Source organism: Mustelus asterias, chromosome 23 (genome assembly GCF_964213995.1).
Source record: "Mustelus asterias chromosome 23, sMusAst1.hap1.1, whole genome shotgun sequence".
In the NCBI taxonomy this organism is placed as follows: domain Eukaryota; kingdom Metazoa; phylum Chordata; class Chondrichthyes; order Carcharhiniformes; family Triakidae; genus Mustelus; species Mustelus asterias.
This window is the reverse complement of record NC_135823.1, coordinates 36,392,267-36,408,901: the sequence shown is the minus strand read 5'-3', so window position 1 is coordinate 36,408,901 and position 16,635 is coordinate 36,392,267. Positions and strand designations below refer to the sequence as shown.

At 41.1% G+C, this 16,635-nt stretch overlaps 1 protein-coding gene across 2 annotated transcripts in view; it reads right to left on the bottom strand.

The window, feature by feature from the left end:
- Window positions 1-394: 394 nt before the first annotated feature.
- Window positions 395-16,635, bottom strand: part of LOC144510643 (protein kinase C beta type) — a 288,328-nt gene continuing 272,087 nt past the window's right edge. Inside the window, exons 16-17 of one of the 2 annotated variants that reach the window (XM_078240297.1) lie at window positions 16,020-16,160; window positions 395-679 (exon numbers count right to left, since the gene is read on the bottom strand). In XM_078240297.1, the coding sequence (XP_078096423.1) occupies window positions 527-679; window positions 16,020-16,160 (294 nt within the window). In that variant the 3' untranslated portion in view covers window positions 395-526. Of the gene's footprint in view, window positions 680-11,986; window positions 13,109-16,019; window positions 16,161-16,635 lie in introns of those variants that run through there. The other variant, XM_078240296.1, reaches the window with a different exon arrangement.

Here is a 16,635-nt window from a genome sequence, read left to right as displayed (position 1 = left end):
CAAGTCCAGAGATTGTTCTCTACACCCACTTTGCGCTGGCCTGAATTTCTAGGTAATGTTGCTTAAGCGACCCTTCCAGAAGTCTTCCTACTCCAGCTTCAGCATTCACCTGGACACATACAGGCTCTGTGGATAGGTAGCACTGTCAGTGCAGTGCTCTCTCAATGCTCCATTGAACTGTGGCCACGTTAGATATTAAAGTTTTCCACTGATTTGAGCTGTTACCAAGCCCTGATTCCCTACCCTGCCTTCCCTTATTCTGCCCGTCTTGGATTTGGGATCAGCATCCACGCTCCAATATCCATTTGTTTATTTTGCATGTCTCCTCGATTCCGGCCACTGTCTGATTATGATTTACAATCACCGAGACAGAATCAGATATAAAACATCAGGTAGCGCTGTATTCAAACCGCTTGTTGAACTTGGGGTCTGGAGGAAGGAAGATCAATATTTGAAAACATTGTTTTCTGTGTTTTGGATTAAAAATACAACTGGGTTTTGAAAAAAATGAGCCTTCACGTATCCCTTAAACCTGAATAACAAATTCAGGATTCACATAGGAAAACCCTGCAAATTCATTCTGATCCAGGTTCATGATGAAGAGTTTGTCAGTGGGTGTGAGCTCCACAGGCTGTCGGGTGAATTCACGGTCAAAGTTGCCGGTGTCTCTGTGATTTTTCTGTCAAGGGGGGGAATAAAAAAAAAGTTTTCAGTAAATATGCTTTTGCAACAAGTGTTTGGCAACATGAATTACTGCTATCTCAACGTCAGCTGACAGTGTAACTCTCTCTACCATTTATCCTTTGCTGCGGAACCTCCTCTCGTAATGGGAGCCAGGTAGGTTGGGATTCAAATAAACGTCGACCTATAGACCAGGAGCAAGGCTCACTCTGCAAGGTGACACAAACCAAGGTGGACAACATCAAATTGCACTGTGAGTGACTGTCCCTGTTAAAAAGGCGGTTTTATTATCCTCCTGATCTCTCACCATAATTTTGGCAGCACCTTAATACAAAATGAAAGCAGAAATAGGCCATTTCCTATTGAACCACCTCCGCCATTATACAAGATCCCGGCTGATGTGCATGTGTTTTGAATTCCACATTCCTATCCAATCCCCCACTGCCCGATAATCTTTGATTCCCCTATCTAACAAGGATCCATCTACCTCTGCCTTGAAAATATTCAATGACCTTGTTCCACTGCCTTCTGAGGCAGCGTTCCAAAGTTGCACAACCCATTGACAGAAACAATTTCTCCTGGTCTCTGTCGAAGAAGAGCGGCCCTCAATTTTAAAATCATGCCCCCTAGTTCAGGACTCACCCACAAGAGGAAACATACTTTGCATGTCCATCTTGTCAAGACCACTCAGGGTCTTATACACTTCAATCAAGTCACCCCTTGCTCTTCTAAATTTTTAGTGGAAACAAGCCTGTCTGTTCAATCTATCCTCATAAGACAAATATTCACTCATTCCAGGTATCGAGTCAACCATCTCTTGACTGCCTCCAACACATTTACAACCTTTCTTAAATAAGGAGACTAAAACTTCATACAGTATTCGAGATGCGGTCTCGCCGTGTCCTGTAAAACTCAACATAATATCCTTACTTTTATGTTCAATTCCTCACGTAATTAAGGATTACATTTCATTACCATTCTTGATCACATGCTGCACCTGGATGCCAACTTTTTCTGACTCATGCACAAGAACATCTAGATCCCTCTGCACCTTGGAATTCTGTGGTCATTCTCCATGTAAGTGACGTAAATAATCATTTATCCAGATCTCCATCGATTGGGACAAACCCTCATAAAAGTTCAGAGTCATGAATCTGTGCAATACCTGTACCCATACAGATGGCAATATATCTGTCCCATATTACGTCAAAGGGATGGTTCACCTCTTATCAGGTGGAAGATTCCTGCATTCCTCATGAACCTGAATGAAAACATAATTGATCCTTATTTGTTGCCAGTTCCGCCCTTGATTGACTTCAGTTCCTGGGAGCAATAGAGCTGAAAATTGGGCTTGCTAAACATTTCAGCACCAAGTTGCTGATCATCATTGGCAGCAACTGAACATAACATTTCAGACTGCAATCGATGAGCGTTTGTCAGTGCTTGTGGGACCAATAAAGATATTGAGGACTGGGGCAATGGGTCGGTCTGGGAGCTAGCAGATACAGGTAATTGGTTTATCTGAGAGCCAACACTGACATAATGAGGTTGCCCCTGGAAACTGGTTCTGAGGTATTGTGATTGGTTGGGAATTGATACGGAGTACTGTGACTTTCTGGGGGTAGATACTGAGTAAAATGTCTCAGTCTGGGAGTGACACTGGGATACAGGGTCTGTCTGGAAGCAGAAACTGGGTAATAGGTTAGTTTGAGTGCTGGTACTGAAGTACATGACTGGCAAGGAGCAGGCACTGAGTGATGTTACCAGAAGGGAGCAGGCACTCAATCATGTTATTGGTGGGAGCAGACACTGTGGCAATATGATTGTCCAGAAGCTTGTGCTCGGATAATGGGACTGTCTTGGGGCAGATACTGGAGTAATGGGACTGTCTTGGGGCAGATACTGGAGTAATGGGACTGTCTTGGGGCAGATACTGGAGTAATGGGACTGTCTTGGGGCAGATACTGGAGTAATGGGACTGTCTTGGGGCAGATACTGGAGTAATGGGACTGTCTTGGGGCTGACGCTTGAGTAATGGGACTGTCCAATGGGACTGATTTGCAGTACGAGACTGGTGGGCAATGTGGACCTGGAATGTCTTTAAAACTTCTCTCCATGACAAAATTAAATCTTCATAAACTTTTCAATGGGTTGTCATGGAAATACCTCTGGAAATTTTACTGGTTCACACAGAATCGCACAGTATCACTGACTCATGAACCAGATTATCCTCCAGTGCATCAGACGAACATAGGAAATAGGAGCAGGAATAGGACATTTGGGCCCTGGATCCTGCTGTGCCATTCAACTAGGTCACGGATGATCTTCCAACTCAATGCCATTTTCTCACACTGTCTCCATATTTCTTTATATCTTTAACCTCGACCACCTTATATCTAGAATCAGTTCATCTCTACCCATGACCAGCATTTGCTTTTTCTGACAGGATGAATGCAGTAGCATCAGGAAACACATTCTCAGAAAAGGAATTTTCAATGTAAATGATTTCATATGGGACGACTAATTTGATTTCAGGTTTCAAAAGCTTGTCCTATTCCTGCCCACAAAAACTTTAAATTATTCACTTACCTGTGCTGCTGTATTTCCTGCCCTAAATGTAGCTCTTGGTGTGACCCATTCTGTGGCTCAGCTTGAAGAGTTGGTGGAATGGGGTCATACAACAGGCACTGGACCTTGTTTATAGAGGCACAGGCCATCTCAAAATCAATGGATCCTGACAGATTATAGCCCTCTAATAAACACAGAGCAATAAAACTTCCAATAAACAAATCAGAGCACCCCGCCACCCCCCACCATCGCCAAAAAGACAGAAATACAGAAGAATGACGTGAGAGAACCCCAAAAACCACATAACTAATACTTGTGACAAATAATCACCAAAGACTCCATAAAAATAGACAAGAATTCCCAATAATGACAGGCAAGAGAACCCCAATGAGCATAGAGCAGACATCTCACAAAGAAAGATTAGGCACAGAGATCACAAATTAGACACGGGGGTAGAATGGCCAGTTGGTTAAGGTGGTGGAAATGCACAGCATATTATCAGCATCCACTCTTTTTTTGTGAGAACCTTGATGAATCCCATGCTCTTTCAGGGCTACCATTTCACCCGATAGGTCATTAATAAACAAAGACCAGCTCTCCTCTCATAAAAACAGATCCTAACAGAGACCACAGAAACCCCATACATACACAAGCTGGAGTGACACACGAACAAATATCTGCCACAGATTTATGAAAAACACAGACAGACCTACGATTCAAGCAGACTTGAACCCCAAATTAATGCAAATTAGCCACGATAAATGCAGATAAAAAATAAACATACACCAGAAATACGCCAGTGAAAGAAGTGAAACCAGAGCCTCCAGTAAAGAAAAATCAGTGCAATCAAAAAAATGGCCCAGCAGATAAATCCAGCTAAATATCCATGCCCTCAATGGCTAAAGACCAGAGAATCCTAAAAAATAGACAAATCAGGAACCACCCAATAAACACAGATCAAAACCCCTAATACACAACTAACATCGCATCATATATAGACCAGAGACATCAAGATATACAGAGCAGAGACCCCAAGAAATAGCGATCGGAAACCCAACATGTAAAGTTGAGGGTCTATAGAAATATGGACCTCAACATATTTAGATTAGACTCCTAAACAAATAGACCAAGGTATATAGACAATTGACCCAAAAATATACAGAGTAGAAACATCAACACATACAGATCAGAAACCCATAATATACAGATGACATCCCCTTACATCTACAGACCGGAGACCCCAGGATACAGAGTGGATAGTGGGGAACCTGTGGATGTGGTATATCTGGACTTCCAGAAGGCATTTAACAAGGTGCCAAGACTGATCCAGAAGGTGAGATTGCAGGGAATTGGGGATCGAGAACTAGACTGGATTGAGGATTGGCTGACTGACAGAAAGAAGAGGGTCGGAATAAATGGGTCCTTCCCTGGCTGGTGAAATGTAACTAGTGGGGTGCCACAGGGGTATGTCCTTGGACCGCAACGGTTTACAATCTATATAAATATCAGCAAGCAGGGACAGAGTGTAACATAGCAAAATTTGCGGATGATACTAAAATAGATGGGAAAGCAGGCAGTGAAGAGGATATAAAGATATTAGAGATGGATATAGATAGACTAGGAGAATGGATCAAAATTTGGCAGATGGAGTTAATGTGGAGAAGTGTGAGGTTATTCATTTTGGCAGAAAAAATAGACAGAAAAATTATTACCTAAATGGAAAGTAGATTCAAAACACGCCCAGGCAGAGGGATCTGGATGTCTATGTTTATAAATTGCAGAAAGTCGGAATGTAATAAAAAAGGCAAATGGGATGTTGACATTTATTGCAAGGGGACTAGAGTATAAAAGTAGAGAAGTGTTGTTCCAATTGTATAGGGTGTTGGTGAGACTACACCTGGAGTATTGTGTCCAGTTTTGTCTCCTTATTTAAGGAAGAATGTGGCGCCAATAGAGGCAGTTTGGAGGAGGTTCACCAGATTGATTCTGGGAATGAAAAGGTTGACATATGAGTAGGGATTAAACAGTTTGAGCTTATACTCGCTGGAGTTTATAAGGATGAGAGGGGATCTGATCGAGGTATATAAAATTTTAAAAGGGATTGCTGAAGTAAATGTAGACCAAATGTTTCATCTTATGGGGCAATCTTGAACAAGAGGTCACAGGCATAGGTTGAGCTGTGGTAGATTTAAAACTGAGATGAAGAGAACTACTGGCAGAGGGTGGTGAATTTGTGGAACTCGCTGTCCCATAGCGCGATGGAGTCTGAATTATTGAATGGTTTCAAGGAGATAGATATATTTCTAATAAAAAAGGGACATGGAGAACTGGTAGGGAGGTAGATTTGAAACCAGGGAGAGGTCAACCATGATCTGACTGAATGGCAGAGCAGGCTCGAAGGGCTGAATTTGCCTACGTCTGTTCCAAATTCCTATGTGGGATCCATAGAGACACCAAGATATGAAGACCAGAGACAACAAGACCAGAGATCTCAATATACACAGACCAGAGATCTGAACATATAGAGACTAGACATCAAGAAATACAGACCAGAGACACCTAGATATACAAATCAGACAGCAAGCGATACTTACCTGAGATCCCAACATTGGAGAGACTACCACAGACCCCAAGATATACTCACCAAAAACCCTGGATATAAGGACCAAAGATCCCAAGATATATTGACCCCAAGATGATGTCAACATATTCAGACCATAAACCCAAGCTATACGGAGGAGACCTCAAAATTTACAGATCAGTAACATCTACATATACAGATCAGAGACTCCAGGAAAATATAGATGAGACACACTACATATATAGATTAGACACCCAAGATATACTGAATAAAAGCCTCAAGATATCCAAATCAGACAGCCTAAGATATACCACCAGACCTCAAGAAACAGACACATCAACACATACTTAGAAATACAAAAATCTCAACCATATACAGACTAAAATCCCCAAGATACACAAACCCAAAGTTATACACTCCAGAAACAGCAAGATGTACAGACTGAAGACTTTTAAGAGATTGAGACAAGACACGCCAAGAAATAATAACAAATGATCACAAAACATACAGAACAGAGATTCTAAATTATACAGAGCAGAGACTCCAACATGTACAGATCTCAGACCTTAACAAATACAATTGAGGGATCTATTAAAATATAGACCACAAACCTCAACATATACAGATCTGACACGTCAACATATACAAACCAAAAACCAAAATATACGGAAACATCAAGGTAGAGACCCCAAAGATATCTAGAGCAGAGAACTGAACATGTACAGGCTACAAAAACCCAAGGTTAACTGATGAAATTTCCCAAGATATACACACCAGAAATCTCAACATATTTCAGAGATCTGAACACAGACAGATTAAACAACACAAGATTTACAGCCCAAAGAACCCAATATACACAGTACAGATACCCCATGAATTACAGATGAGAGACACTAAGATATACATACCTGAGATCTCAACATGTAAAAATCAAAGATCCCAAGAGATACAGACCATAGAGTTCAACACCTACAGACCAGATAGCCTGAGATATACACAAGACCCAAGACATAAACATTTGAAACATCCATATATACAGACTAGGCACCCCTAAAATAAGTGGACCAGAGAACTTAACATATACAGACCACAAATTTCAAGATATACTGAACAAAGATCTCAGGATATAAAGACCAGAGGTTTTAACATACACAGACCAGAGATCTCAATATATATATAGACTAGGCACACCAAGAAGTACACTCTCAAGATATCTATAAACCAGACAGCAAGAGATACTTACCCGAGATCTCAACATATACAGCACAAAGACCCAAAGATATGCACACCAGATATCCAGATCCAAAAATGCAGACCAGAAACATCAACATATATAAACCAGGACAGACCCCCTCACCACCCCCCCCAATTAATATAGACCAAAGAATTCAACATATACAAACCATAAACCACAAGATGACTATGACATATATAGACCAGACGCTTCAAGATAGGTAGATTAAAGGCTTCACGGTATGCAGATCAGATAAGCTGAGAAAGATCACCAGATGTCAAGATACACAGATGAGAGACCTTAACAATGATACATCAGTGACCCCAGATAGACAGGCCTGAAACCCCAGGACATACACACCAGATGGTGCAAGAAATACAAGCCTGCAATGTCAGCACATATAGACCAGACACCTGAGAGAAACAAACCAGAGATATACAGACTCCCTAGAAATACAGAACAGGGCTCTCAACATATACAACCACACGATTAACAGACCAGAAATCTGAACATATATAAACCTGAGACCCCAATATAAACTGACCAGGGATCTCTACATATATAGATCTCAAGACCCAACATACACAGACCAAAGATATCAACATGTACAAACCAGAGACCCCAAGATACATAAAACAGAGACCTCAACATATACAGTTCAGTCACCAACATATATGTACCAGTGACCTCAACATACATAAACCAGAAATCCCATGATGTACAAACCACAGATTTCATCATATAAATATCAGTGACCTCAAGACAAACAAAATCTTTCAACATATACAGACCACAGTTCTGAAGAAATACAGCTTAGAGACCACAATATATAAAAAAACAGAGATTCTAAGATATCCAGACCAGAAATCTCAATATACACAAACCAGTGACGACAAGAAACACGTAAAAAGACACCATGAAATAGAGACCAGACACATCAAGACATGCTGACTGGAGTACTCAAGAATTACAGACCAGTGATTTGAATATATACGGATTTGATCTGAACATATACAGACCAGAGACTACAAGAAATACAGACCAGAGGCATCCACATATACAGATCAGATCCACTTCCCAAAACGCAGACCGGAGCAGGTGTTCCTTTGCAGTGTCCGTTATAAAAAGGGACATGTATTCACGGTGTGCTGGATTAAAGGGGACATTGATGCTTCCTAAGGAAAGATGATTATTCACTGCATGGTGCACTTCATTCCTCTCGTACTTAGAGGAGACATTGATGAAGATGTGGGATGAAAGGGGACATATAGAAATTAAGGATTTTAAGGGGGCATCCTTTGAATTAATTTAGGTAGAGTGATATTCATGACATTAATGCTGGGTTCCACAGGCATTTGTTTCTTGGTAGGGGAGATAATCATGCATTGCATGCGGAGTAAGAAATTCATTTGTTCTGTGTATTCTGGAAAGCAAGATGTATTCCTGTAGTGCATACTGGGCATATAAGGATATAATGTGTCATGAAAAATTATTTATACTGTTGACATTGGCTAACAGTATACTTTAATGGGGAGACTGTCAAATCAATGCGGATCAGGTAACATTATACCCATGACGCCATTTGCATTGAGTAACAATACAAACCAAATAATAAGGAATACTGTATACACTTGGGAAACAGGAAATGGCCCATAATATACAAAACGTGAGGGGGGGGGGGGGTGGTGGTGGAGAGAAGAGAGAGAGGGGGTTGTCGGTTAGCTCAGTTGGTAGACAGCTGGTAGAAGTTTGTGATGCAGAGTGACTCCAACAGTGCAGGTTCAATTCCCATATCAGCTGAGGTTATTCACGAAGGCACGCCTTCTCAATCTTGCCTCTCACTTGAGATGCAGTGATCCTCAGGTTAAATGACCACCAGTCAGCTCTCCCCTTTGAGGTGAGAGCAGCCTATGGTCATCTGGGACTATGGCGATTTTATTTACACAAAGTTACAGTACAAATATTGTACACAAAATGTAACAAGAAATGGTTAGTAAGGGACACAAAATAACAAAATTATAACATATACAGTAATGATGCAAACTGAAAGGGAAAGGATTAATACTACATACAGGAAATTGATGCTGCATGTACTGAATAACAATACAAACTGAATAACAGAAAATAATATTGTACATAAGCAACAGAAAATGATTGAAAGTACCATAGACAGCAACACTGCAAATGGGCATCAGAAAATAATATTGTACAAATCAGTAACAATGGTTGATAATGTACACATTGAGCAACAATTCAGTATAACAGAAAATAATACTGTACATGAGTACAGGAAAAAAATGATAACGTACATACAAATAATGCAAACTGAGTAACAGGAAGTAATTGATACCGTATATACTGAGTAGGGGGCTGTGTTATATCAAGTTAAAGATGTATTGTTACATTTGTGTTATATTTGTTAAAGTTGTAATAGTGATATCAACTAAAGGTGTGGTAAGTTAAGGATGTTTACATCAATGAAAAGTAGGTTATGTTAGTGTCAATGTATTTTATATTTGAGTGATATCAGTGATGGTGTTATATAATGAAGGGTGTAGTCTCGTGACAGGTTGCTATATCAATCTGTATGAAGGCTTTTATGCTAATAAAGGAGTATGTCATATATTCACTAGTTTAGAACATTATGAAAGGCTTTGAAAGGGTAAATAGTGACAGGTTGCGTTGAATTCATGACAAAGGCATAGATAATGGTTATCATTAGGAGAATCAAAGCGGAAGTTTGAAGAAACCTTTTCACAGAGAATGCTATTAGATCACGGATTGATTTACCACAAGTGCCCATTGAAAGGGAATTTGATATGTATTTGAAAAGGAAGGATATAAAAGGATAATGGAAAGGACAGGGAAATGAAATTCGAGTAAATAGCCCTAGTTGATGAACTTGTATCGTTACAGGTGGGATCATTGAATGGATTCTTTCAGTGCGGTAAATTATGTGATGCTATGTAATACTTGGCATTATATATATTAAATTTCATCTATTTTAATACCATGTGTATAGATGAATGACTGCCTGCAAATTATCATGGTTCAGAAAGGACCCCAGAAGTTAAAGCATCTCCACTCTGCCTAAACTACATTAGGCATTGGAACCTAAACTACATTTGACATTGTTCTTTTTTGAGGTCCAGTTAGTTATGTCCGTTGAGTAGATCCACCATCTGAAGCAGCTGTGCATCTTCTGCGCCTGGATCCGGCATCATTGTCTCTTCAATGTCCTACTGTGCCCATGATATGAAAATAAAAGTCCATTGAACTATTCACTGCTCTGTTCCAACTCTGGCATCTAGCCCTTCCTTCAGAAAAACAACCTGCAGGTCTTTCTGTGAGTACATCTTAAATGGTCTTTTAACTTGGGCGGCATGGTAGCACAGTGGTTAGCACTGCTGCTTCATAGCTCCAGGTACCTGGGTTCGATTCCCCGCTTGGGTCACTGTGTGTGTGGAGTTTGCACATTCTCCTCGTGTCTGCGTGGGTTTTCTCCGGGTTCTCCAGTTTCCTCCCACAGTCCAAAGATGTGCGGGTTAGGTTGATTGGCCATGCTAAAAAATGCCCCTTAGAGTCCTGAGATGTGTAGGTTAGAGGGATTAGTGGGTAAATATGTAGGGATATGGGGGTAGGGCCTGGGTGGGACTGTGGTCGGTGCAGACTCGATGGGCCAAATGGCCTCCTTCTGCATTGTAGGGTTTCTATGATTCTATAACTCGGCATTCTACTCCTGGGTGAACTTTCACAATCACAGTATTCCTGGGAGCAAGACTTGATTGAAGTGGCGAAGGAAACATCTTGTTCTTGATAAGTCTCTACCTATTTTTCACATTCTTTACTCAACTCTATCTTTATAGTCAGCTCTACCCTCACCTATCACACTGTTGAGCTCTACATCTCTTCATCTAACTCTACCATTCATCCACTCTCTATACCTCTTTACCATTCTTCCTTTCTGTTTCTATGCCTTCTCCATGCCTTCCCCTCCCTATCTCCAGTCTCTACTCCTTCTGCAATATTGTCTGTCTACTTTCTCTATTGCCACTCTGCCATTTACTTGCCTGGTTTTTAATCTTCACTGACAGCAGGACATAACCCCAATTATTTCATACTGGGCGGAGGGACGGGACCAAAAACATTATTAAAGCACTGGCACACATCCCAGTAAGGATGATTCTCCAGCCACTCCTTTAGTAGAATGTTGACATGTACTGGAAACCAGAAACCAACAATAGAATGCACGGTAAGGGATGCCATTTGTGTCATGTATTCCAGATCGCCAGGAGGCATTCCAAGCAAGGAGAACTCCATAGATCAGCACATTGAGTTATGCAAGATGAATAGGGTGCATTTTACTCACTGCTATCAGCTGTTTTGCTTATTCCATATGAATTGTTTTTGTAAGCTTGGAAAGTGAGTTGAAGAGTGACTCAGGCCCTGAAAATCTACTCCTAACCACCATTTCTTCTTCAGAATAATGGCTAAATATGCCACATTGAAGTTTCTGTTTATTCAGCAGATTACTGTGCAGAGAGCTGCTATCTGTTTAGTAGGCTAAGGGTTACAGCGTTATGTGGAATTGCTCGAGGTTGGTACTTGAATGCCTACGTCTTCTCACAGGATTATTATTTCCTCTGTTGGTTGATGCATTTTGTAATTTATACTGGAGGTTGAGGGGCGGAGGATTAAAATTTAGTAACTGTTTAAAGAGACTGAAAGCAGTTTGTCAGTGGGCTGACCTGTTTGGGGCTGATAGGACTCAGAACTTCTGATAAGCACTCAGCGTCAATGTTACACAGATTTAATTAACTTACTTCCTGGACAAGCCCTGAAGTACGGAAAATATCCACTCAAAAAATAGAAGCAGCTGTTAAATCGGTGACTAAAGCGATGCTAAGCTTTTTTTTTCTTTTGGGTGCGATTTTCTTTATTGTATATCAATACTGGAAAAATATTTGGCACATCAACTGCAGGCGTTGTTAGCGACATACTACAGACAACAGTCATGCATCACTTTATTTCTTTTTAAAATTTCTTGCAAAGTTTCATCATCAGTTTAAACATGCCGGTGCCCTCCTGAAAATTTCACCAACAGCCAGGCCAGTCCAAGCAGGGTAGGAGGGGAAAGACTGGCCTTCAAAATATCGTTCAGCCCAAAGAGGGAGTAGGTTATTGTTTCACACCAACATGGAAAAGAAGACAGCCAAGATCACTTCTAAAACTGAGCAGATTTTACAAACACTATTTTCAATTCAAACAAACACGTCAGCCGCTGGGGTTACATATGGGGAATAAAACATTTAGAAAGGAATTTGTTTGACACATTTTAGAACAGCTGAGATTGACATCCTAAACCTGTTGACGAAGATTTTCTTGGTTCGAATTTTGCACACGGCCACAGACAGATTTATTTCACTAGAAACACCGACTGGAGGAAACTTTCACCAGCACACTTGCGATGTCATGGCAAGTCTCACTCTGCAGTAACGGGGGGGGGGGGGGGGGTGGTGTGCCTGCGTGTTTTGCAGAAATAGAGCAAAAGGAAAGCCACTGGGTTAAGGCAGTTACTATAGAACAACTTTTGGCAATCAGGCAGCAAATAATTTTGCAAAGCATCTTCATACATACTGAATATAAAGGGAAGCACCTGCGATATGAACTGTTCAGCCGCTGTGTGCACTCTGTATCTCGCTGTGTGATGAGGTGATGGATGAAATACCGCATTCCCAACACGCTTTGAGAGATTTTGCAAAGCAAACATGACGGCACAGTTAACAGCCTCTGAACATGCTGCACAACCCAGAACAAGGGCCCCTATTTTGAAGAGGATATCTGACCCCCCTCTCCTTTCCCCCCATTCCTCCCCCAGGCACTCTTTAACATGTAACTTCAGGCTTTAGAAACTCCGTGTTAATAAAGGAGAACCCCTCGAACTCTGCCTGGTCAATATTCATGATGACCTCTTGGTCAGGTGGAGTTAAGACTGGCGGATGGCGGGTGAAAAATCGGTCGAAGTTCTCGGCGTTGCGCCCGCACTGTGGGAGGAGAAAGAAAAAGGATGATGGGATGGAGTGCCGCGGATTTCAAAATGGATTAGTTCCGTAAAACAAACTAACCTTAAGAGATGATTAATGCAATGGACACAGATGTGATCGACTATTGACATCGCACTGTCCCAGAATAGCACCAGTTACGCTCTTGTTCCCTATCCGCTCCATCAGTTGCCGAGCTGACCCATTATTATTTGTTTTGTTTGTTTCTAAGCTTCAGGGAGTGGCTATTCAGCCCATCGAGGCTGTTACCCGAGAACAAGAGACCGTTCAACTCTATTTACCAAACTCCATTCGCCTGAAGGTCAGACTAGTTCTGGGTGGGGACAGTGTTGTGGACATTCGCGGCCTCGGTGCAGTGACCAATCTTCAAGTTAAGGGATGGGCAGTGGATATCCACGTTATAACTTTACAGTCGATATATGAAACTTACCGCTCAGCACTTCTGATGAAAGATCACTAACCTAAAACATGAACAGATGTTGCCTGACCTGAAGATTTCCAGCATTTTCTGTTTTTATTTCAGTAGTTGAAGACTTCTGGTATAAAGTGGACAAGGGGGAAGAAGAATAAGGGGGAAGTTAAAGAGGAGATTAAGTCCCCAGGGAATAAACTTGGACCGAGCCTTCACTGGGATTGTGTTGCTCTTCCGGGACAGCCAATGGAATGGCTTCTGGAGGTGATATCCATGCAAAATCATTGACTCCTCTGGGAAGGAGTTGAAGAGCAAGATCAGTTGACGATTCAGACTGGATGAGGCTGTGGGACTGAGAAGACATGTTGAAAAATGGAAACAGGAAAATGGAATAATGGAAGAGAGCGACTTGAGTAGATGGGAGAGCAGAGGTAGAGATATCTGATGACCAAGTCTGCAGTGTTAATCAATATACATGTTCAATCGGGTAGGAAACAAAACGCAATCTATACAAACATTAGAACAAAAAAACACTTGTATCCCTCATTCCACTATATATCACACGTACTTCTCATATGCATACATTCTTCATACAAATTTTTCATATTTTACACTTCTTTGATCTCTAAAGAGTTCAGAAGCAAGGAAGCTATGTTAAACACGTATAAAACACGGGTTCAGCAAGCTACATTTGTGTCTCTGGTTCATCCAACCTATCTCAATCCTGTTCTCCATAACCCAACACTCTAAACCCCCCTCCTCTTTCTCCCTTCTAACTTAACCACATACATATCTGAATGAATATAATTGCAGCTCCTTCACTTTTCTCTAACTGAGCCATTCCCACATCTTGTTTCCATCTCCCTCCTTCTCCTCTCTAACCCCGTCATGTCCACCTCCCACTTGCTCCTTTCAAGTCCAGTCACACCCATCTCCTGCTTGCTCCTCCTTAATCCACTCACACTGATCTCTCCCATGTTTCTCTTGAACTCAGCTGCTTCCCTCTCACTCCTGCTCCTAAATAATCAAACCGTTTCAATGTCCTGATACCTGCACTTTCTTCCTGTTATCCTTTAAACCACTTTCAACTCTGTCTGTTCTCTTCTGACCTAATCATAACAATCAAGGCAGAGAGAGAGAGAGAGACATACATAGAAATGGACAGACATAACTGGTAAAGATACTGATGCAGCTCTAAATTTTCCAAGTATGTGTTTATGATTTCACTATTGCCGCACAGATGAGGAAATAGCTGTTGGTGGGCAAGGTTCTTTACTGCTGGGGCCTACTTAGAAAATTGCTCTTTAAGACACATACTAAGATTATTATTCCTCTAGGTTTTCCTGAAGCCTCCAGAAATTAAAGATTAATATCCCTGGGCACAGCTGGGAGAAGCCCAGAAGAAAACAGGTGTTTTAAATTTTCTTTAAACAATTTTGTGATCAGTTATAACAATATTAGAGATGGGGAAAATGACTGAATGGTGGTTGGAGATGGGAGGTCATGTGGTGAAATCTCCATGAATATGTCCATTAAAGTTGGCAACTGTAAAGCATGCACTTATACACAGCACAGCCAAAGAGGCTGATCCAGGGATTCAAAATCTCAGTGAAGCCAGTTCCGTTCAGTGCACTGAGTGCTGACTGGTGTTTTCCATTGTGCTGGAGTGTATTCAATGACGGCGATAAGAGTTGTTATAGAACTGCAGATTATGCTTCACAGTGAACCAATGGTAAACATTCTGTTGAATATCCCAAAATCACACTGATATGTTAGGCAGATTTCAACCCATTTGGTGATTCACAACTGTACTATCAGATTTTCATCAGAACATTCAGGAACTGTCCACTCCCGGAAAATTGCAAACTATTTTAAACATACTTTGAAATGTTATATTTGTAAGACAATCACACTGGTATGTAAAGGACTGAAATACAAAACCTTGTCCTCACAGGAGGTGTCTGCAATCACAAGTTACAGACTCAGGTTCCCACTGACATTGAAAGCTTCAATGTCTAAGCTGAGGGGATTCAAGGAAATCACAAGCCACCACAAATAGGCTCTCAAATTCCATCAAATAACAAATACGAGAAAGCCAGATTTTCCTCATGTGCTCACTTTCACTCAGCATTTTAAAACTAATGCTTAATTTTGTGTTTGACATGCACAGAGGACCACCCACATTTGGCAGCATGAGACAGTAGTACTATCAGGGTGTATGATTATTAGGTGCTGTATACAGTCTGTGTGGGATGTACATTTACTGGAGCATCTGCACTGGGTGTCTGTTAGGGAATCTACATGGGGTAGATGGTTATTGGGAATGGTAATATGAGATAATATGACCTGACAGTCAAGGAGATGCTATTCCAATATTGTTTTCTATGTCTTTGCCCCTACAAGTTAGGACTCAACTGTTCGATATTTGCAGCGTCATCTCCTGGGACAGTGTATGGAAAAGGGCAGCTAAGAACAACTTACCGCCTTTGGTTTGAATGGAGGTTGAATCTCCATGCGTTCCAGCTTTTCCCAATCAATCCATCGGAAAAAGGCATGTTCCTTGATGTCTCGCTCACCCTCGGGCCCACACCCCAGACGTTTGGCCGGATGTTTTGTTAAAAGCTGTAACCAAAAAGTATATCACAAAATAAACACAGATGAAGTTAATCATCCCAATTATCTTAGCACATCCATCTAGAATAACTTGCATTAACAAACATATCATCCAACTATCTTGAATGACGGGGTTTCACCTCCAATACCCAATCTGACAACCACTTCAACTGCTCTTCATTTTTTCTACTTGGAAATGAAATGGTATCTGAATTGCTTTTTACTGGTTTTCAATAATGCCCTTGCTACACAGCCATGCCATTCTTTGTCAGCTAACTTTTGGCTGAGGCACTAAAATGAAGCCCCCATCTGCGCTCTAAAGGGGATATAAAAGATCCCATGACATTATTTTGAAGAAAAAGAGGGGAACCTTCTCCCCAGGATCCTGATCAACGTTTTGATTTGGTTTAATTTAATTTATTATTGTCACATGTATTAACATACAGTGAAAAACATTGTTTCTTGCGCGCTATGCAGACAAAAC